At 40.3% G+C, this 24,133-nt stretch overlaps 1 protein-coding gene across 2 annotated transcripts in view; it reads left to right on the top strand.

Moving 5' to 3' along the window:
- The window catches only part of RBPJ (recombination signal binding protein for immunoglobulin kappa J region), a 150,942-nt gene that overhangs the window by 83,666 nt on the left and 43,143 nt on the right, over window positions 1-24,133 (top strand). The window contains exon 1 of one of the 2 annotated variants that reach the window (XM_051619988.1): window positions 9,161-9,220. The exons of the other annotated variant lie outside the window; for it this stretch is intronic. Within the exon in view, the coding sequence (XP_051475948.1) occupies window positions 9,201-9,220 (20 nt within the window). The 5' untranslated portion in view covers window positions 9,161-9,200. Of the gene's footprint in view, window positions 1-9,160; window positions 9,221-24,133 lie in introns of those variants that run through there. 2 annotated transcript variants of the gene reach the window in all.

Genomic DNA, 24,133 nt, shown 5'->3' with positions numbered 1-24,133 from the left:
AAAACAGCCATTTTCTAGCAGAAGAAATTAATTACTCACTAGCTGTTGTTTGAGCTGAAGAGATGCTAAAACTGCTCATTCAGTTTCAACATCACAGTGACACAGTTGTACTTGTCCTGTTTCCAGGAACTGTTCAGTTTACGTCAGTCAGGGCTCTCTGCACCTCGTCCCAGCATATGGCATAAGCCCTGTAAAGAGATACACAGAGACAAGCTGGGGTAAGTGGCAGAGATCATCTTACTTCTGTTACAGAATAATATATGCAAGTGTTTAACATTTATTGTCAAAGCTTTTCCCATTTAACCATCTTCTTCAGAGGACTTTGTAAATAGGAAAGAGGGAAACACAGAGACCCAGGCACCCTTTTAGCAATGCTACGTCAATTACAAATACAGTGATCACTACGTTTGGGCTTACTGGTGACAGTTTTTCTTCCCTTCAATTTGTGTTGCAGCCCAAAATCACAAAGCTGCGAGCCCCAAGAACCTCCTTTGTAATGCATATCAACTTTTGTTGTGTGCCTTTGTTCCCAATGTGACGGAGCACTGTGGTGCCTGTGTCCAGGGAGCAGGTTTGCTTTATTGTTCTTGTAAATATGTACTGCTGGGTGCAGCTCAGTAGAAGGCATTGAGTTTGTGCATGACTGACGCCGACCCGGACAACTGCTCTGACCCCCAGCAGATGGTGGTGCAGGGACTGCAATGATCTGGAAGTAATAGCATGTGCCATTTCTTTTTGTTTGGAACAGACAGACAGACCCTGTGTTTCCCTCCCCTGCGCAGCAACAGCTGTATATACAGTACAAACTGGCAAAACCCTAACTGTCACTCCAGTCTTCCTCTTCTGCCATTAATCAGAAAACCTTGGGTGCTGAGATTTCAAGATTAAATACTGTATGAACACCACATGGCTCTTTCCAATGTTAATAAAATTGAGTGCACTCGGGCATAGATCAGTTGCTTTCCTAGGAAAAAGTGAGTAATAGTTAAAGATATCCACTACCCCCGATATTTGAGTTAGTAGTGGTGGATTTGCTGTTTTTTTAACCTCTAACCAGAAAAAGCCAGGGTACAGGAGACAGTATTAATGGAGTATTTTAACTTCTATAAGACAAACAGCCTCTAGCATAGCTTTGGTAAGTTTTCATTCTCATTTGTTTTTATCAGGGACCAAAATAAGTGTTTGTTTTGAAAGGAAGATATAAAATGGGTCAAAGTCCACAAGTGATGTTTTTTTTCCAAGGCCATATTAGATTTATTGCTTCATAATGATAGTGGAACAGTTGGTATTTGTTTTTGTAAGTGAGAGGCCAGATTTTTTGTAATTCACTGTATATGAGGCATCTCGTCAGAGGTCAAAAATTACAAATAATAGCGTGTTGGAGTTAATAATAATCCACTGAATGTTTGGCCTGTGTTACCAATGGCCATAAAATTGTCCTGAAGGTCCAGAAGGGAACTTCCTTGGGATGGATGGAATAACTTCTCCCTGCCTCTCCTCTCCCAGCTCCAGCTGAGACAGCTGTCAAAGAAAGGGGCTGAAAACCAGCTGTGCTCTAAACATTATATTTCTGGCTGCTACAATGCTTCTGCTAGGCTTTCAGTGGGCAGGCTCAAAGAAAGGCAGACTTGAGCACTTGAAATGAGGAACAAAGGTAGGGCAGGAGTACTGGCAGAGAAATTAACTTCTATTTCCACAAAACTTCTTTAGACTTTTTCCCCACTCTATACAGGCATAAACATCTCTTGAGGATTTCACACAAAAAAAGCTTCAACCTATAAGCCCACATCCAAAATGTTAGGCCATTCTTCTGAGATAGCGGGCACCCTTACATTGTTTAATTCAGAGCAATCTCCCTCTCTCAGGAGAAACGTGTCCTGGGTTTGCCTCTCCCAAACTCTCTATGTTAACGAAATATTCCCAAAGGGACCTGAAGTCTCTCAGGTCACAGCATCATGACATTGCAACCGCTGGGCCAATGGCTGAGATGTGTATTTCTCATTCTCTTTCATTTAGAAATTTAATCCTAGACTTAAGAAATAACCTTGTAAAGTTTGCTGATACCAGCTTTAATTTTGTCAAGTCCTCATCTTCTGAAGAAATAACATTGTAAGAAATTCCGTTTGCCTCCAGTGTGAAACCACCTTGTGTTCATCACCCGTTAGGGTTGGCTCAAGGCAAAAATATTTTAATTTCTCTTTATATGACATTTAAAGAAAATCATTGTTCAACTTGAATTCCATCCAGACTTCCCTGATCTTGTTTCTAGCCACACTACCTCAAACGACAAACACTTAAACAGAAGCAGCTTTACTTTCTTGACTAATCCCATTAGGTTTAATGAGTCTAATCGCATGAGTAAAATTATGCATGTGCTTAGCTCTTGGCAAGGTCAGTGCCAGTAATGAGCAGAAAAACAAACTGGTAATGAAGCCATGAGTAATAAGAATGGCTGGATAGCTGGATTTCTAGAAAAAGATATAGCTGCCTGGGACATCAGAAATGAAACACTGCTGGTTAAGATTAAAGAAGAGAGAGTGAATTATGAACCAAGACTGACAATAAATAAAATTATATAGAAATTCTACAATTAATTAGCATCCATGACATGTTGTCATTTACTTCCATAACAGCTATAAGCTTATTACCTTAGTTATGACTCATCTGTTCATCCATTCATTTACACAAAGCTCATCAATATGATATCCAAGCACTAATGAACTTTAGCATTAAAAGGTCACGTGTCATCCCCTAAAAGGAAAAAATTCAAAAGGTTATTTTATTCACAAGTGTCAGCCACCCTGGATCTGAGCAACGAAGTATTTTCAGGCAATTTGTATGGAATTTATTTTCATTAATTACTGCCAGAAATAGTCTTTCTTTTTTTGAGATGAAGATTATGGAAAGTGGGCTACAGAACAGCAGAAGTTCAAAATGAGAGCAGTGTGACAGCTAAACTAAGACCACAACAACTAGAATTTGTGCAGCTGTTCCTGACAAAATAAATAATTTACATAGATATCCACATGGCAGTATTACAGGATCATTATTTTTGATTATTACATGTTTGACCATGCCTTCAGACTACTTTAAAAAAATCTTCTGTTTCAGGCATGTATAACTTCCTCAATGTTTTAAATGAAGAAACAGCCCCAAACCAAGTATTACCTTCATAGCCTGAGGCCATGGACAGTCTCTGTAAGCCACTAAACACACAAAATTAGTTTAACTCCTTCATACAGGACCAAGCCCAAGGCTTAACCATCGCTACATCCTCCAAGTAGTGTTTTTGTAGTACTTAGCTTTCTACTTTTTGTAAAGCAGTAAATTTCTTAACTCCTCTTTCTACCTGTAACTAGGAAAATTCTTGTGTGCATGTATTTCTATGTGGAATTACAGGTTAAGTATTTCTGGCTATGTTTCCTCCCATTTGACATAGCTTGTGATTATGACTGGGACCTAGACTTTCCTGGTCCATAGAAAAATGGGCTGGTTTATAACATCAACTAGGTTTTTAATGGTAGTTTTATCAAGTGGTTATGTGCAGTTTGTGGTTTTCTTTTAGAGGAGGCTGCTGAGCTCTTTTTTGATACCTTGTTATACTTAGTCTGAAATTCCCTTAAGCACTATATCCACAAGAAAAACGTGTATAAATAGGTGTGTGGTTTTCTCTTGTGTTTTGTCAAACCAAATGAGTTTTCATTCTTTGGAAGCTTTTCCAACAACACATTTGACTTGCAGGTAAAGCTGAAGCATATCAGCATACATTCTCTCAAAAGGCCTCGTGAACTGGGAGAGCAGACTAGCTGAAAAAATCAGCTTTGACTCAGTTGCCAAATTACAGGTTTGGGTGTGAGCACATCTCTCACAGTGTAGATGGTAAACTAATATACATCGTGAAAATAATATAACTGCAACAATAGCTCTGGTCAAGTAGTTTTTCTGCACAGATTTATCTGTTTTCACATTGGTTCCAACCTCTAACATTGCAAATGCAAATTGTATTTATATATGAATAAAACTTATAAAATATGTGGAGCCATGTCATAATCTTTACACATTTCTCTTGCTTAATTACTTGTGATAATTCACAGTCTAACTGATTACTTCAGTCTTTCCTATCCTCTTGATTTCAGTGGGATACAATTAATCTCCTCTGGGTACTCTGCTCAAAGTCAGTCCTACAGGGAGTAGGCAGACTGAAAAGAAGCTGTATGATCTGTACCATGTTTTGGAAGCATGGAGGAGATATTGACACCGTTTATCCTAGTGTACTCCTTGTCAGTAATGACTTTGTAATCCTGTGCACTGTGGTTTAATCTTAAAACTGGTTTGGTGGGTATGCATGCTAACCATGGCACGAGGTCAGGGTGGTGTGTGAGCCCTGCTCCCGACAGCGCCAAGGTGGAGCCCAGTGAACCTCTGCTCTGCCGGTGTCTGTGTCTGTGAATGCTGCGGTGCAGGGGCTGGAGGTACCTGGTGGGTGGTAGGCAGGCTCTGCGAGCCTCCAGGACATTTTACTCTCCAGTGGATTCACAGTTTCACTGAAGTGGTGCTAATGGCACCAGCCACTGCTGCAGACAGCAGACAAAGGCTGTGTGTGGACAGCAGGGCTAAGGGAATAACAAAGTGCCACACCTAACTGGTGGTCAGGCATCAATTGCACGAGTGGAGGAGCACTGTGTAAAAAAGGTTCAGAGATGGGCTCTCTGAAGAGCCCAGTAAAACTAAGGAGAAGCAGGATAGTTCACAAGCAAACAGAAAAAAACAACTTCACCTAATAGAAAATAAGAGAAGATACTTTTTCAGGGTAGAGGTGAAGAGCAAAATTTAATACATTTCAAAGTCTCTTAGTGTTCTAGAAAAGTATTTTTAAAAAAGAGGTTATAGAATTCAGTCATCAAGCTGTTCACACTGTTAACCTACATAACCACATGATGTTATTACTGTTAACCTCATCTTCCCTCCCCCCCTTCCTTCCGATTGTTTGCTCTACTCACTTTGTGCATCTTGCCTTTACATTATAAAAATGCTCTATGAAGGGACTGTAGTTGTTTGCAAGGCAATACCAGAGTGAGCCCCAAGACTGACTATGGCTTTTAGGAACTATCATACTAAGGCATACATACACCTCAACCAGCATTAAAACGCAGATTCAGATTTTTCTTTGCACTCCTGTCCTCTCTGAGGTTAAGACACACAAGGGAAAACTATTTAACAACGTTCCTGCTACAGATTGCTAACTAGCCTATCCTTTCTCCCGGTCATCCTCAAGACAGCGTTGCAAATCCTCTGAGCCATGTTGAACAATAGCACCCATTTCAAACAGCAGAGACACGTCTGGCATCAAGCTGTCCATCTTAGCAGCTTAAGAGATAACTTTTGTTGGCATAGGTACCAAAGTTCAGATGTAAGATATGTTCTGTGGGCAACTGCCTGTTTATTTTCTTTCCTAGACACGCGGTTAAACCACATTGCACATCCTGTGCTTGTAAAATTCCAGCAGGGTTGTATCACAGTACGTACTGCTAGAATGTGTGATTTATACCATCAGATACACACTGCAACATCTCGAGATAAATCTGCTGCTTGTAATGAAGATTCAGATAACTGTGTGGTTCTACTACTCCCCATGCTTTTTAAAGTGACTGGATTTTATAAACATCTATGATTTTACAAGACACTTACTTTTAATAAGAAGACAGACTCAACTGAGAAAGGGACTCTGGTCCCTTTGGGTGTCTCTTACATGCTTGTCTTAGGCATGTAAGAGATACGGGATGCTTCTACACAAATGAGTGCAGATCTGTTGTCTTCTCATCTTTCTCCAACCCAGCAGGGCAGGAGGCTGTTGCCAAAAAGCCAGAAAGCATGTTAGCTAGTGCTGTGCCCAAAGGAACAAGCTTTGGGGAAGCTCAGAGCCAGGGCAGAGCTAGATAAAGCTTGGTCTAGGCTGGTGGAACAAGCTATTGAATTTGTCAGCTGGTTATCTCAGCTTGCAGCCAGTACTCTCTGCTCCCAGCTGGCCTTACTTTGCAGAGGCAGGCTGCCTAAGCGCTGATGGCCAGCAGCTCCTTCAGCATCATTGAAGAGACCAAACTTCAGGCCAAAAGACTTCGTTCCTGTCCACATAAAGGGCCTGATCCCTAATGACTGTGTGGTCTGTTACTAGTCTCCCTGTCTTATCTGCTCTTTCTGCCCCAAGCAAGATCCTGAAAGGATGAGGAAAGCATATGAACTTCCAGATGAAGCTGTTGGCATTCACTTAGCACAGATGTGCAGACCTGACTGTGCACACCTGTATGTCTCAGTCAATCCAGAGAAGTAGGAAGTGGTCCTGTCCCCTAGTTTTCAAGTGAGAGTAAACTGGAGATCCTTCTGTTTTTGAAGGCAGCTAATGCTTTTGAAGGCAGATAATGATTCTGAGCACTCAGCTGGAGCCACCTGGCAGAGCATCTGCTTGGAAGAAGAGTAAAGCTCAACACTTTCTAAAATCACGTCCTTCAAACGTGTCTCCAAGCTCTGTTTCTCTGCAGAACCCTTCCACCAGCCCCAGCAGGGCTTAAGTAACTAGTGAGTTGCACAGCAAACACAAGATTTCAAATGGTGCAAACCATGTGTTTAAATTTGTTGTCTTACTCCTGCTCTGGAAGTGTTTACATACATTCCAGACCAAAAAGCAGGGCCTCGTTCCCTGAGGTACTGGATGTTTTCAGTTTTCACTAAAGTCAACAGGAATTGCTCACAATCTACTATGTGAAATGCAAACTTTTAGGAACCAGAAGAAAATCCAATGCACGAACAATATTAAAAAAACCCTCTGAGGTTTTATTATCTTTCATTCCACCAGCTACTCGTATAATCTCAGGCTATTGTTTTTATTTCAATAGTATTCCTGGCCTTTTGCACTACAGATTGTTTATATTCAAAAAGAAAAAAACCACAATGGTTATTTGTGCTCTGTCAGTGATGGAAAGGACTACAATAGTTTCTTTAATTATTAATTATTTGAAAGAATATACCTGTTCCACTATCCAATTAATTTGATTAGTAATCAAAATGCCTTCTTTGTAAAATATTAAAGGAGTCTAGACACTGCAGATTATTGTGTGCTGTATTTTTAGATTTTCCAGTTTGATTCAAAACAAACTAAAAGAGGGGCCCCAGAAAATGATCATCTAGAGGCAGTCCATGGCACATATCCAGAAACCGTTCTTAATGGAATGGAGCTAGCACAAGCTGAGATCATTCTTTAGCCTTGGGAGGAAAAAAAAAAACAAACGAGAAAGATGTTTTTAGGAAGATTTCCAAAGGGATTATGAGTTGCTCATTGCAAACAATACAAAGGATTTCCAGTATGCATCGTGCTTTTGCCGAGAACTATGCCTATGAGGGAGCCAATCAAAGTCCTTTCATACCTTATGAGGAGGGGGAAATCATGATGGGGAAAGTCCCTTAATGATGGCCAACAACAGCTGTTTGTACAGTGAGTAGAATTACAGAAACTTTGTCACCAAGCAGTCTCTTAAAACATGCTTTTACTCATCTGATACATTATTAATTAGTATTAGCAGTGGAGAGCGTATGTGGGAGAAACCCAAAATCATATTCATGGGATTACTGAAAGGTTGTCCTTTTTTTGGGAGACAGCAGAGGTACTGAGGTGAAATAATAAAAATGATGTGGGTTTTGGAATCTCAGCGATCTTTAAAAAAAATTGCTTGAAGTTAGATTGACATGTTATACTGAAGACACAGAGGAAGTTGAATGGACAGAATCCTTGATGTAAAACGATTAATTTTCAAATATGGTCCTCTAATGGACAGTCAGACTCTCACCTTGAAATGGTGGTGTTGTTGAATGAATTCAAAATCAAGGTCTTCTTTTTTTGTTATGTCAAAACGTTGGAGCACATCCAGGCAATTGCATTTCAAAGATACCTTCTGTTCTCTCTATTCTGCCTACATTCAGCAGTCTATCTGAGGGGTCACCACGAGGTTTGCTTTACTGGTTGAAGTCTTGGCAGACTCAACAATTTTTGTTTGCTGAACAAATGTATCTTACGCACACTGGTTGCAGAGGACAACAACATTATGAAATCAGGCTTTTCATTTAAAATTGCTTTTTCAAGAAAGTGATGTAGCATTTCTGTGTAAGAGATCTAATAGCTGTGCCTCTAGATCCCAGTCTCCTACTGTTAGTTTTTATTCACTAGTTGGAAAATAATTTATTTTCCACTTCCCACTGGTTTCCAAGTTCTGTATTATGTATTTTCAAACTCAATAATGAATGAGAAAGCTTTCCATCTGCACTGCTTGACAAAACTATCAAAGCAACGATTCAGATTCCCTCCCGTTGGTGGGTTTTGACTTTCACAGCTCTGACAGCAGACCCAAGCTGGTGAGCAGTTATCAGCTGGGATTGTTTCTGTGCGGTACAAGTGATTCGGACAGAGCAAGCGTGTCAGTTCTTGGCAAAACTTCCGCAACAGCTCCGGTATGGACTCCTGAGAACGTTCATCCCATGCGGGGAAAACCACTCGTCTGCTGCCTCGCCACCCCCCGACGACCACTCCACTCCTCCCCGTACGGGCGGCAGGCCCCGTGCCGCAGCTGGCAGCTCCGGACGCCGGGGCCCGCCCCGGGGAGCCCGGGGCCCGCCGGGCAGCGCGGCGGGGACGCGCGGGGCCCGCCCAGGCCGCGCATGTGCCGGGCCCGCCGGCGGCACGAGGCGGGCGGCCTGGCGCGCGCTTCCCGCTCTGGGGGGGGGGCGGGCGGTTCTGGCCTCCCCGCGCCAGCGCTCCGGGCCGGCCCCGTCCCGGCGATGCCCCGTCCCGGCAGCGCCCGCTCCCCGCCCCGCACGGCCCGTCCCTCCCGCCGGCGGGGGCACGCGCGGCGCCCGGGCGCGCGAGCGGGCACAGGGAATCCCTCGCTGCCCGCCCCGCCCGCCCTGCTCTCGCGAGAGCTGCCGCGAGCCCCGCTCTGCCCGCCGGCCGGCGGCGCCCAGCTCTCGCGAGAGCCGCGCGGTTCCCACGCCTCGGCTGTTGTGTCTGAGGGGAGAGCCCGGGCGCTGAGTGGGCGGCGCGCGCCGCCCCCCGCCCCGGCCCCGCGCGTGTCTCACGGGCCCGCGCACGCGCGCTCCGGGCCCGGGGAGGGGGGCGCTCTCGCGAGAGTAGGAGTTTTGGCGAGAGTTTGTGGAAGATGGCGCCTGTTGTGACAGGGTAAGTGCGGGGGGTTCGCGGCGCCGCGCCGGGAGCGGCTGTTCCGGAGGGTGGTGGGGCCCCGGCCGCTCGGCTCCCGCCCGCCGGCGCTGCTGCTGCCGCTCTGGGGGAGCGGGGGCGGCCCTCCGGGCGGCCCGGGGACAGGCCCCGAGACGCAAACCCCGGAGGGCTGGGATCCCCCCGGGGTGGGCAGACGGGAGGAGGGCCCCCGCGCCCCGTGTGACGGGCCGCCAGCCTCCGGGCTCTCTGGCGGGCCCCCGCCGCGAAGGGCCCGGCAGGGCTGGGCGCTTCCTTTGGTCTCTCTCTCTCCGGCGCGGGCACCCCGGGCGGGACTCCGTGCAGGGTCAGTGCTCATCCCCGCTGATCCGGTGGGGGTCCCTCAGAGGGCTTCCTAGAGAGCAGCGGTGCCCAGCAGGAGGAGGCCCCCGGGCTGGCACAGGCTGTGCCGCCTTCTCTGTCGCCCCAACTTATCCTGCCGTAGGAGGGGGACCCTCGGCTCCGTCGGCCACAGATCGGGAGCCCTCGGACAAAGGCTCTTGCTCCTGTGGTTAGAAGAAGTTGAGCGCAGTGTTCCTGCCCTGCCTCAGCCCCCCGGCTCGGCGGGGACGGGCTCCCGCGGAGCGGCTCTGTCACTGTCACGGAGCGCTCTCGGTCGCGCCGAGCGCGGTCAGGCTTTCCACTTCAGCTAGCAGGACACCCGTTCTCTCAGGCTGGAGAACTGAGGTTTCCCTAGGTCTTTGTTGAGTTTTTAGCTGCTTCTCTGCTAACACTGCGTTGCAGTGAAGGGTAGCAGCCTCTCCGCCCAGACTAAGCCACGCTGGATCGTGATGAATGATAGTTGCCATCCCTTTCAGCCACACTGGGTATTACTTAATCATGGCTAGCCAGCTGCAGCATGTGTCACTGTAATAAGTGACACCCTTTTAGACACCTACAGCTGATGAATAATAACAGATCCACTGCTGGTATACCGTATGCAATCTCACCTGCAATGTTGCATTGCATATTGCCATCCTCACCACATCTTGAATTCTGCTGTGTGTTTTAAGTGCTGTGTCCTTAATTTTAAACTATACGGAGCACGTGTGACTTCCCTGTAGGTGTTGAGGGAAGGGACAGTCAAGAAAAGAACAGTCTGTTTCTATGCTCCACCGGTTTGAAATGAAATCTTGACTGGTGAAAGTACTGCCATGTCTTTCTAAGACGTGGACCTTATTTTATGATTTCACAGTGTCTCTGTGACCTTCTGTCTTCCCTGTGGGATTACATTGTCTACAGCACTGGCTCTGTGGTTAGACAGCAACAGCCTGCTTGGGGGTGGGGTCCAGTTGGTGGTTGATGCTTTTGTTCTCATGGAGAAGGTAGCATTATGGTATTTTGTTGTTTTGTTTGGCTGCAGCAGTGTTTCCAATCCCTAGCTCTTGTTTGTCGAAAACTAAATTGAAGCTTTTGCTTGATTTCACTCCTGATAAAGGCATCTTGTGGCTCATACACGTTTTCCCAATTAAATGTTCTTTTGGGAAGCTGGTCTTGTTTGTTATGGTTCCTGGAGTGTACTATTTTAGAGGTTAGAGTTGAAAGAAGGGAACAAATGCTGTTGAAGTTTGCCATAAGTATTAATCTGGGCTCTAGTTAGTGTTTTAAGTTTTTCCACTTTTCTGTTACTTAGCTCATCTGAGTATTTGAGCTCAATTTCCTTTTGTCTGTTGATTATTAAAGGTTTGTCGGAAGTATTCTCATGTTCATGACATTAATTTTACCCTACTTGGGTATCTTTTAAAATGTTTACAATAACAATGGCAGATTTATTTAAAAAAAACAAAAACACAAAATAAAATAATTTTAGCATTGAGAGAAGTATCATTTTAAAAAGAGTGAAAGAATTTGTGTGTAGGTTAGGGTTTTATTGTTAAATTTATTGTTTAAAACCTGTACATTCAAGAATTCTCTGAAAAGGTTGTCTTGTTTTCTTATTACTAAATATTTTTAGCATTGGTAAAATGAAGTCTGTTAACTTGGGTTAATGTTATACTCAGATTACATTAAGGAGCCTGATTGCTTTTTATTATATGACCTATTCTTGACATACTGCTCTGATGCTGTGTTGTCTCTGTGTATTGGGTTTTAAAATTGATGATAACTCTAGTAGCTGAGTATTTTTTTTTTTCAAAATAGTAAAGGCAGTTTTCTTTCTAGACTATTCTGTAGAAGCTGACTTGCACAGGAGAAAAGTGCTTGCAATTAAAGAGCTATAACTGAAGAATGTAGTACCCAAACACCACGTTGTATTTTCATGGGCAGCTTGCAGTTCTTATGTGTTCTCAAACTCTGAGATTAAGCATATGGCTTTTCTGCTGTCAGTGTAAGCTGAGTGTAAAAACAGAGGGGTTTTTTTCCAGTGAAAACTATACGCCTATACCTAAGTTAAGGTACGTAGGCTTATGCTGTATTGGAATGGAATAGTAGGAATTTACTGCAGTAATTTTGGGGGGCAGTCAGAGTACGTTGCCATTTTCTTGCTTGTGTCATGTGGCACACTCCTGCTACTTGCATCATAAGGAATGTTCTGATCAAAAATGCTTGTATATAGAGTATGACTGAGCCTAAATTGCACAGTGGCAGAAGAACATAGAATGAAAAAGTACACAGAAACATGAAACAAGCAACTGAAAATGAATTATTAAGTAATTGCACTGTTACTTTAAATGACGTGGCGAATTTATGGCTGGGGTAATATTTTGGGGTTTTATGAAGTGTTTTTCATTTTGCTTGCGAATGGTTTAAGGGAATTAATAATTTTAAGTTCACAAAACATAATGAAAATGTTATTTAATTAGATAAGCATGTTTTGAGTGCAAAAAACTTTGTTTTAATTAATTACTGATACTATGAAAATACTTGTAGGCCTGAATTAGTTTGAAAATTGCTGTGCTATACCTAATATAACCATATGACAGAGAGAATTTCTAATCCTGAGAACTTAAATTTATGTAATTTTAAAATGACATAAAATATGGAATGATGTCTTTGTAGCCTGGGACAAACTGATCTCACTAGAAAATAATGCAAGAAGCCATTGCAAAAAAAACCAAAACAAAACAACACACCAAAACCACAACAAAAAAAACACAACCTTGCGAAGATTCCAATGCCAGCAAACAAGTGAGCAAATCTTAGGAAGGGCAGATAAGAATGATAAACGTTTGTTATGGGTTTGAGTACTTGATTAGCAGTGAAAACCTTTGCAATAGCAGAATACAAGGTAGTATTTAGATTATTTTTCAAGGAGGTTGAGAAGCCTTGAAAAAGACAAAAATAACTGGGTGGCCTTATCACTGATACGATGTTTTCCATGGGCACTGTAAAGTAGAAAATTGTTCTAGTAACATTTAAAGTATCAGACTGTTTATGTGTCTGAGTTAGTCATCCCAGAGTTCTGTGGTTAAGAGGTGTTTCCTGACTCAGAATGCTTAACTATTTAAGGGTAAGGGAAGACACATCAGATCTGTGATGACACAGTAGAATGTTTGGCATCAGTGCAGTGAATTTTAGGGTAGTGGTCTAGGTGTGCCAGCCATCTGATCATTTTGTTTGTTTATTAATGAGAACGATGGGAAAAAAATTCAGTTTCTTGAAATGAGAAAGTACTGCATTGTGAAGCTCTCCCAACCATGAGGGCAACAGAAGTTCAGAGAATATAAAAATATAACCGTTTATCTAAGCTTTGACCTCATCTACTTTCTAATTAGTAGTTTTGGGATGAGAATGTTGAGCAGTGTAAGTGTCTTGAAGTAGGCAGTGAAACCAGTAGTGCTCAAGAGATTGTGGGGAGAAGACCTGTGTGATCTAACCTTAGGCTAAAAATGCTGTCTAGAGAGGAATATTCAGAATAGATAGAACAGGACAAACTCTAGATAATGAAAGACAAAGAGGGATGTTTCACTAGTTCAGATGGGAACTGCTGGGGTCACAGGACAAAGTTTAAGATACTGAAGATGTGTCTTAGTGATGTGGTGGCATTGCCGTGGTCTCAAAACCAGGCAATTTCTAAGACCTGAGCAGAACCATGGTTTGAGAGCTTATCATTAGTTGATAGTCCTGGAAGTCAGTGACTTGCAGTGATGAAAGGGAGACTGAAGCAATAATAGAGTGATGTCTGTGTTTTGTGTGTGCTGAGACTGAGCTGATGGTGAGGCATCTGTACAGAGAAAGAGGTGTTAGCTTTGACAGACACAGGAGCTGTGAAGCAGAAAGTACATTTCATAAAATAGTAGAGGTGAATGAGGAGGCTCCTTCAAGAGGTTACGCTGAAAGAACAATTGGAATGACAAGGGACGAATCATGCGAGCAACAATGCCAAGGAAACCAGGGAGAATATTCCCAGAAAATTTTCTGGCTTATTCTGGTTGATATAGAACATGAAGAAACTTTGAAAATAATATCTTTATAGCTTGATTTCTCCAGAAGTTATCTGTGGACTGTTTTATTATGCATAATATGTGTGCATTTTTTACTGCTAGTTAAAGGGCAATATCCTTTGTCAATACCTCATTTGCAGAGATAATTATTTTAAGCATGCTATTCCATACTATGAATTGCATAAATGATCATGGGTTTGTGAATGAGAGAGTTTCCTTCCTCTGACTTGCTGATTTCTGATTTGCAGTAATAATTCAGTCTAGGGTTTTTCATTATGTTGAACTTAAGCCATTTACGTATGTAAAAATAATGTGAAAAGAAGCTAAAGTAGCCTGTAGCTACCTGTAAAGCCTTCCTAAAAGACTTGTTGGATTTTCATGGGCAAATATTTTTAAAAGAGGTTTTATAGTTAGTAACTCATTCTTGGTAAAGAGTACAGTTAAGGTGCAATATGTAAGTATTCTACACTGGGTTTTTTTTGATAAAATTGAAGAGAGAAATTGTAATTTTAGATTTGTAAAGTATGTATTTAGTACAAACAAGTATTCTATCTTATCCAGTGCATTTGAGTCTACTGGGAATGAAAAATGTAGTTTATATGCAATATTAGTTTCATATTTGGAGAGTAAATAATGTGAGCAGATTTTTAAAGTTTCAGGACAACTTCTCTGTGTTTCTAAGACTTGCCTTCCTAAATTCTTTGGGTGCTAATTGCAAGAATATCACTAACTGACCTGTATGGTTCTGTAATGTGCTGAATCACTGCCTCTGAAGAGCATTTCACCGGGAAGGTGTGCTTCTGATTGCATTATTTTCTTTTTTTTAATTTTAAAACTGCAGAGCAGTTGGAGCATCTGCCTGCTTTTAAAGAGTTGCTTATCTTTTACTGTGTTTAGGTGAAGAAGGGAAAAAGGGAAACTCTCACTAGCTATATTGTCAGATGAAATCTTAACTCTGACAGTACTTGATACGCCTTTTAAGTCTGTAGTATTTCAAGGCAAGTTTGTAATTATAGGTATAAAATATATAATTGGTCTTACTGAACTTTCATTTTTTCATGTGGAAATGCTTATAATGTTCTAATATTGTATGCATTTCATACTTGTCTTGAACATAATTGCAATAATCAATAAATAAGATTATATGAGGCAAGGAAATAATGTGGAATTATGATTATCTCTTTAAAATGTAAGAGCTCGGAGAAGGAAACAGCTGATAAGTTTCTTTGAAATAAAAATTATTGAGAGAAAGTAGCAATTTCCATGTAATTATATTCTTACCAAGTCTTGGAAAAGTGAATGCTAAACTTAGAGTTTGACATTATCTCATTTCCTGGGGTTCTACTTATGTTGTGCTGCTCTTTACTCATAATTAATGCGTGTGTGTTGTGGTTGCTACCTTTTTTAAAATAAATGCTCAGTACCCCTTACAACCTAAAGAAGCTGTCTTTCATTGCCCGTTTCTATGTGACATCATAGGCCATGTCTCAGAGCTATTTAAAATAATTGGATTTTCTGAAAAGCACTTCATACTCTTTAACTGGAGTTTAGTTAGCCAGATAGTGATATACAGCCATGTAACTTCATGCTCTTTTGCTTGCAAATGCATAAACTACATATTTGAAGTGGTAGATTTTTTTACCAAGACAGGAAAGAAGGTAGAGGTTTCAGTATGTATAGTGTGAGATATCTTTTGGTTAAGGCCAGAGTTTTACATCCTTACAATAGACAGAAGCTATAATGTTACTACTTTTGTGTTCCATTAAATATGTTTTCTAATTTTTTAAAAGCTTCACTGATCCATCAGATTTTACCATAAGATGTAGTCATTATAATGTTTTACTGTGTTAGCTAACCAGGTTATTTGATGAGTGATATGCTACTGGGGCATGAATTATTCTCTAAAGCAGTTTGAATGTTTCAGTCACTGCATGTTTCTTCAGTAAGCTTGTGAGAGTCTTTTTTGAACATGTCTATGTAGATAAGTCTTGAACATTCTTATTTCTGTAATTATATAAATATGGTTGTTTTCATTGCTTCTCTTGGAAAACATGAAGACATTAAGGTGGTTGTGTTAAGGTTTAACTTGTCCTCATTTGTTTCTTATTCAGGAGCAAAACCCATCTCTTTTTCATTGTAAATGAAACTTGTAACTTGTACGGAGTGCTGTTTAATCAGTATATTCAAAATTCAGAACACGTAATAGGCAACAAATTGTATTGGCAAGTAGTCATTTTTGACTGCTCTGCAGTTTTTCTGCTGGTATTCTTGATAACATTGCTTGGTCTGTAGAAAAGTTCGATCTTTTGTGGTTTTTGTGTTTTTCTCAAAGCTGTACTTGTGGCTTATTCCAGTGTGTGGTGCTTTGGGAGATTAAAAGGAAACTTGGTATCGGAATGAAACTTGATCAGGCAGCCATGAAATTCAGAATATTCTAAGCCTGAGAGAGGGAATTGAATTGTATAAAATACTGGTCCCTAATTTTTGCCATATCATAGAAATGGCACAGAGTAAAAAATACTGTCTAGACAGTATCTTACTTTTCATGGCAGCTCTTATTTTAACTCTACAATTTAATTTTGGGAGCCGTGGCAGACGATCTTGCAGGCAGTGGTTCTTCTGCAAGGTGTGGATTAAGAGCTGCCAGTGTAGAAAATAAAAGGTTGAACTTGTTTGCTCATCAGAGGAATATGTGAAATTCAGCTTTTATCAGTTTTTGATACAGTGCTGGAGGTCTCTGATAATGGGTTAGAGCTTTCATCTGTGCTCTTACGTAAAGGGAACTTCATTTTGAAGGTCTAGAGAATCAGAGGTGCTTTTGTTCACTCTGAATTTATGTCATTGTGGAAGAGTTCTAAGGCCTGGCATAGTAGAATAAATAATAATTAAACTTACTCAGTTATTTTGTTGTTGTTATTATTCCAGCCATCTGCGTAAAAGCCCTTCGTATCCTGAACATGAAAAAACAAGCACAAAAAACAGTGACTTGCCAAGGTCGAATGCAGAGTCCATAGAAAGTGGGAAACAGAATTGCTGTCTCCTGATTTGGTTCTCTTTGCTCTGTGTGGTTATGGCTGTTTGCTGGGTTTTGACAGGTGGCATCATGTCTTCTCTCTCTACTGCAGCTGTGAAAGATGGTCAGAAGATAACGGACTCTCTTAGGTTTTTAATTTGTGTAACAGAAAGGTATAGTAAGGACGACTGAGAGTGACTGTACTCATAATTAATGTGTTTTGTTAATAGTGAGGGATGTCAGAATAGACACTAGAAAGATGCTGCTCTTACATAACTGAGGCATAAAGGCAATGGATAGGGCATGGCCAGTGGATAAGTGTGGCAAGAAGAAAAATGCTGTGCCGCTACAGTATGCCGTAGCCACTGCTGAAGAAATAATTCTGTATAGGTATGTATTTTTAAAATCCAAAATACTTTACCACTTTTCAGATTAGCCAGCCAGCTCTGGCTTCAGTAGTGGGTGTAAAGAATTCAGAAAAGAAAAAGCTGTATTGAAAGGCTGCTGTTATTCTGCATGTGTGTGTTTCTTTTCATGATCTCTTAGTTTTGTTGTAGATAGGCAATGATTCTAGTAAAATCCTTAATAATATAATATTTTCCAGAAGTGAGGGGAATATAGCAAAACTATTTTGGAGATGTCTTTTCTGTCCAAGTAATTTTCTGGCCAAATTTTTTTTCTTCTGTTCAGCAATTCTTTGCCAGCAGTGAGTCCTGGGGTATTGTTTTTGGTTTGTTTGTTTGTTTGTTGTGTGGGGTTTTTTTTTCTTTTCCATTCCAGTTGTTTTTTTAGTGTTGCATGCCTGGTGTTTTGTTTTGTTTACATCATGTGCATTACAAATAGCAGTTAAAAAGTTACACAGAGCAGTTAATCAAAATAAGTATTTCAGATTGGGTTTCCTCTTTGGAAGATGTTTGCAGCACATTTGATGCATTCATTGTGACAAACTTTCAGTCAGCACAGATGGTACTAACTTTGAATCCTAATAGTGATGTAGAAGTCTGAGAGATCTCTATGAAAGTACAACATTTACAAGGGTTGCTTCCAATATTAATTTTTTTTCTGTTGATTATGGACGTGAAAGTGCCTCTTAGCTTGTATGTGAGAGTTATAGGAGAATATACCAGGTAGAGATTGGAAATGGAGAGTTCTCTAGAGCTTAAGTTATATTTTTCCCATAAAGCTCATAAGAAATTGGAACGTTAAGACATAAAAACTTATTCTGATACCTACTTAATAATACAGACATTGGCCAGATTCATGTTCAGTTTTGATAATACAGTAACTAGGATTTGTGTTTGCAGTTCTTACGTGTAGATAGCAGCACTCTCAAAATACTAAGAACTGTATTAAAACAAATTTGAGAGCTCTACTAAAATGTCAGAAATCTTTTGTAAGTGGACCAGACTCTTAGTCATTTGTAAATGTTAAAGGCTACTAGAAAGTGCAGGACAACTATTTCTGTTTAATCCCATGAGCTGTAAGGATAATTGCATTTTGTTTTGGGTTTTTTCAGTGAGCAGCTGCATCTACGTTTAGCTTTTGAAATGGCAGTAAATAGAAGGTGAACTCAGAAGATATGCTGAAGGTGCTTGTCAAGACAGAGTTTTAAGCCAGTCCTTGTGTGAGTGTTCCCTGAATTTAGGCTGAGTTTCTTTAAGGAAATAGATAAGAAGTGACATATCCACTGGTTTTCCACTACTTCATACTGATAGTTTTTCTGTACAATATCTTATTTTTTTTTTTTTTTATGTTGTTCAGTACTTAGCAAGCATTTGGAAAAACCGAATTGGCTCTTAGCTGTTTCATCTTATTGCTGTATGGCACTTCAAGTTAGCAGTAGACTGGGTAGATGTGTCAGTTTGCATAGTCATGAAAGTCATATTGCATCAGTTCAAAATTGAAAGTATATCTTTTTTGGTTAGAACAGGTTTTTTTAAAAAAAAAACAAAACACAATACTACCAAAAAGAAACAGACCTGTGTTTGCCAGAAGTTACTAGGCAGTGATGAGTGTTACATCTGTAGAGATAAGAGATTTCTTCACTTCCTGGAAGTTTTCCTCTGTGCCTCTGGTGCACAGGATTCAAATTGTGGGTATTGTTACAGTACTGTCTTAACATAGATTTTACTGGTGGCATTTTTCATTCTTTCCCTGTTGTGTTCAATATTCTATTTAATGTTCTATTTTAGGCAGTGTCCTTCATTAATGATACTTTTTTTTTTCATTTAAGATGGAAGATACTATTCTACTGATGTCCAGTTGCTTTCCTAACTGATATTGCAATTGCTTTCCTAACCGATATTGTTTCCTTTTTGCGTCGACATTAGCTGAAAAATATGTATAGCCAGTGCTTGACATTCCTTTCCTCTGTTTTCAATTAAGATCCATTCAATTCTGCTTCCTCTTGTTATATATACAGCATATTAAAATAATGTTGGGTTTTTTATTTTACTTAGTTGCTTTCAGTCTTGTTCTCTCCTGGATTAACAGCCCTCAATTAATTAGTTTTGCTTCTACATCTATCTTTTTTTTTTTTTTTTTAATAGAGTAGTACACTAGAATACTTTCCTTGGGTTTGTTTTTGTTTTGGGTTTGTTTTTTTTGTGTGTGTGTTTGTTTTGGTTTGTTTTTTTTCTTGGTGAAGTTTCTGTATAAGCCCTATTCTCTTTGTTCCTGGGCAGTCTGCATTCACTTACCTTTGTCCAGAGCAGTACTTCCAGAGTACTTCCCAACAGTGTTGCTCGTTACTCTGGATCTGTTATGTTCCTTCTTCCCACCCCAGTTTTTGCTGTTGCTAGCCGTATAGGTTTGTGGTGTGCTTAGGGCATCACCACCATTATCTACAGAATGGGGAAGTCACTGTTCCTACTCAACCAAGGTGACAGTCTAACAACTGTATGTTTTAAGTGAAGTCCAAACCCTATTCCTTGCTTTTGGAACTAGAAGCTTGGTCATATCCCTCTGTCTTTGATCACGAGAGGGGGTGTCTAATGAGTCCTCGTGTGCTGCTTTTCTCCCAGCTTTAGAACTGGTGAGGGAGAGATAAAAGAATCTACAGAATTCAAGAACCTCAGATAACTTGTGTAACAAAAGACAAAACATTGATACAGAGAGATGAAGAAAATTAACTTATTATATGGAGAAAGCCACAGACAGATCTTAAGTGTTAATATTATGATGGCAGGAAATGTGTTTTGGGAGAGGTAGGAAGAAGACATAGCTGAGGATCACTTTATCTTTGAAAAGTTTCATTATTTCTTTTCACTACCCTTCTATTTTGAAACGTTTCAGTCTTCATGCTCCTAGAAGTGTATGAAAAGCTATTATTATTTTGTTATACTTTTGCTATTCCAAGAGTGATGGATAAAATAGAATTTTGAATGAACTCCAAGACTGCAATCAGTTGCTGGTGCCTTTGCAGGGAGTATGTTAAGAGCTGTGAAGAAACAAGAAACTTTTTTCTTACTAATATGGTTGATTTCTGAAGCAACTGAACTAGGAGAAAGGATTGATTTTGAAATGATGAAAGCAAATGAAGGAAAGCTTAGACCAGGTTTTGAAAGCTTAAATTCTGTAAATAAGCATTTCCCAAAAGAGGGTTTGTGTATACAGATACATTTCATGTTGGTAGTTAAACAGTTTTTTATACAACTTGAATTAATATTTGCTATACAGAAAGTTTCTTCTAACATAAGAGGGGTTAAAAAAGCAGGTGTAACTTTCTGCTTATAATTTTAACTTTCCTTTTTGCCTGATTCACTGGTTGAACACAAACATTAGATTTGCTTTTCTTTATACCTTTTCAGAACCTTAGAGAAGTAGTATTCATACAGGGCTGTTTTAATATAGTTTTAAGACTATCAATTTGGTTGAAATAGTTCTCTCCTACTTCTGTTGTTCTTACCAGAGAAGGAATCTTTACTAGTTTGTGGGTTTTGTGATAAGTTTGTCTTGAACTTGTCTGCTGTTTTTGCATCGCAACAACTATGTGTTTGAAGGGTTAACATCAAGATAATCCTAAAGGAAATGTTTAACACTGGTACACTTTTTCTTTCAACAGTGAGCCTCAGTTACTCTCAGTGATGAAGCAGCTCATGTACCTCTTTGCCTAAAGCACTCCTTCCCCTGATTTTGTAAAAAAAAATTTGGAAGTCTAATAGGCATGTCCTTTTGATATCAGAATTGAATAATAGTTCCAGCCGGTGAGACTTGATGTGTGCAGCCTTTCTCCTTTGGTAAAAGGAACTTTCAAACATTGTCTTGCAACACTGGGCCCAGAGTTGGAGAAACAGGAAGCAAGCACTTAAGCTTTGTCCCAGATCTTCATTACTCCTTCTGTCTGTGGCCTCTTCCTTTTCTCAGCTGCTTTCTTAATTTCTGTTGTGGAAGCCAAGAGTAACTTCATGCTGTTCTGAGTTGAGTCATTTATCAGCTTCTGCTTAGCCAAATAATCTGTAATGGAATCCACTACATTTTCTTCTGCTTGAGGTCGTGTATTGCATTGTCCATCTTTATGTCTCTGTCCTCTTGACTGTGTATTCTGTCCATTTTCTACACTGTGTACAGTGTAGCTGTTGGAAACATCTTGAGGACTCTTGAGGCTTCGCCACACTATCGTTCCTGTAGGTAGCCTGTATTAATCTATAATTCATACTGCTTCCAAACCTTACCTGTTGGGTGGCATGCAGGTTCAGGCAGCCCTTTTAGCAGGTGGTCTAATATACCCAAAAGGATGGACTGTGTTTTTGTTAATTACAAAACCAGTCAGGATACCTGGACCTCTTGGAACCACTCCATACTCTTTTATGTACTGTGAAGAGTTGTGCCCTGATGGTGAGTATGCTTAAGGTTTGTTCCAAGGTTTACTAGCATGGTTGACCTGATCCTGCAACTATTAAAAGTATCATAGCTGAGCAGCTGTTGGGTGCCTGTCATGGCATTGTTTGTGTAGTTAACAAAGATATATTTGCTAAAGGACAGTGTTCTTTGTAGTTGCCAGTCTCTGGGGAAAATCAGAAAATCCTTAAATCCTTTCCTTGGGGAAAAAAAACCTTAAATAAGCCAAAGACAACCAATCCACAACACGCCCCCAAAAAAACCAAGCCCCAAACCAAACCCAAACAAACAACTTAGCAGTTAATTTTGTTAATAAGCATTTGTATTATCATACTGCACTTGACAGGTGGCTTTGTGTGCATACCTTCAGACTGCTGAGGCATTCTGTTGCCACGCTTAGATCAGTGGTGAGCTTCTGCAGCTTATGAGCTATGTTTTTTGTGGGCTTTTCAAGTGTCACTCCAATAAGAAACTGGTTTTGCTGATGTTTTAAAGCTGAATTTTAGCTCTGGTGTAGGATGACCATTCAAGACTGATTGTACTAGTGATGCCAACTTGCCTTGGGATTCCTGTGCATGTTTAGTGTAGCCCTATTCTGAATCAGAACTCTTACTTTGTTTCTTATCTGTCCCACTGGCCTCCAAAGCCCATGCTGTGTGTCCTTTCCTATCTATAGTATATTTGGACCATGTGAGGTCCAGTTACTAATTGTGTTCATTTCTGACATCAACATTCGACTCTGAAATCCCTTGAACAGGAAACATTCATAGGCAGGAGAATGTTCAGGGGAAGTACTTTTTAGACTTGTCTGATTCTTGCTTTTCTTCAGCTGTTAATTCTGCTGTTGGAGGTAGACAAATCAATTGCTGGAGCCTTGACCTGAATAAGAATAACCCCTTCATTCACTAGCAGTGTGAACAGAAGGCCCTGCACCTCTGGGTGTACTCTTAATCTCTGTCTGCCCTTCTTCCTCATCATTCCCTTGCTTGCCTTAGAGCAGCAAGAGGGATTGGAGGGGAATGGATAGACAAGTTGTCTGGGGTTGGGGAAGAGAATGAACTCTCTAAATACAAAGGTAAATGATGATGTGTTTATGAGTGTGGGGGCATCTGAATGTTCTTTTTTTCTCGTGATTCTCTTGAATTTTCTACTACTGCAAAGACTATGTTGTCTGAATAAATTTTGGAGGTGGCAAAATTAGATGTCTCTGTCTCAGTGTTGAAGTTTTTGTCTGATTCTTTAAATTACCTTTTTGTTAAGGTATGGAAACATTGAATGGCTTTTCTGCTTTACACATGTTCTTGTATTTAGCTGTAGGGAAGTTGGTCTTTCTGCCCCCACGGGAGTTTCCTGTGTATATGGAAAAAATACAAAACAGAAGTGAAAAATACCTCAGGCTTCCAAACCTGCTGCTCACATTTCACTTCTCCCACCAGCCTTCTCATCATAGAAACAGTGCAGCAGTTCTTCTTCTGTACCCATAGCAATGCCATCTATTTAAAAAGCTAGACACCATCATAGCTGATATGGTAGGTAACTTGGTAAACAAAATTATTACAACAACCTGTGAAGCACTGGAACTGGGGGGGAAGTTACACAGTGAAGTACTTTTCTGTTTATCTTTAAATTGCCAGAATGTTTTATTACGCTTTCTTCAGGCTAGTAAACATAATTTGGTACCTGTTCCAAGAGTTTTATAGTCATAAATAAATTCAGTATGCAACTCATGGTTTTTTTGTTTAAAAATGCACTTAAGGCAGGGGCCCTAAAATTGTGTGTAACAAACCAGTTACATGCATTTTATAATTTATTATTGTCATTAGAAATTCTGGAAACCCTTTACTTGCACTGAGTGTAGAGCAAACAGTTGGTTTCTGTATTTCTTATGCCTGGATGAACAGCATGTAGATAACAAAATTGAAAAGACTTGTAAGATGAAATGCTGGTATTGCATTCTGATGTGTGAATGCTGTTTTGACAGTATTCAGACTTTCCCATAACCATCTAAGATAATTTAAGCACTTTAAAATTGGCATTCTGAATTTTCTTCATTTGTTTAGACTGCATTTTGTGTATGCTTTTGTCAAGTAACAGGATTTTTTTGGTCTCCGAGTTGTTCTGTAAAGAGCAGGACTAAAGAACTTGTGTTTGCCTGTACATTTGTGCCCTATATGGTGAAGAAAATTTACCGAACAATACCATGAGCTCCTTGATCCCTAGTGGGCGAAGGTGTAGCTGTAGTACAGCTAAGGCATATGCTTACTATCTATACAAATAGCATATACAAAGTGATCAGCTGTGAAACTGGTTGTCTTTTTCAATGACATCAGTATTTTGGAAATGTCTAAACAGCCTTCAGTTTTCATAAAACACAAAGAAACTTAATTGTCTTTAATAACTATTGGTCTTTTTAGACTGAGTTAGAACTGATTTATGGGCTCTGAGGTTATTGTGAAGGTGGCTAATCAGTTTTATAGTGTAAGCTTCATTTTTTAGTAAAATGGGAAACTAAAGCAATGAAGGAGTACTAGTTTAGCTGTTAGTAAAATACTAAGCCTGCTCTGTGGACACATTTGTGTGTCCATATTTCCAAAATGCATTAATGCCTTGGAAGAAAAGATACCATCTTTCTAAAGTGCTTCT

Source organism: Apus apus, chromosome 4 (genome assembly GCF_020740795.1).
Source record: "Apus apus isolate bApuApu2 chromosome 4, bApuApu2.pri.cur, whole genome shotgun sequence".
Classification (NCBI taxonomy): Eukaryota; Metazoa; Chordata; class Aves; order Apodiformes; family Apodidae; genus Apus; species Apus apus.
Note: the sequence above shows the minus strand (reverse complement) of the source record. Positions and strands in the feature narration are given on the sequence as shown.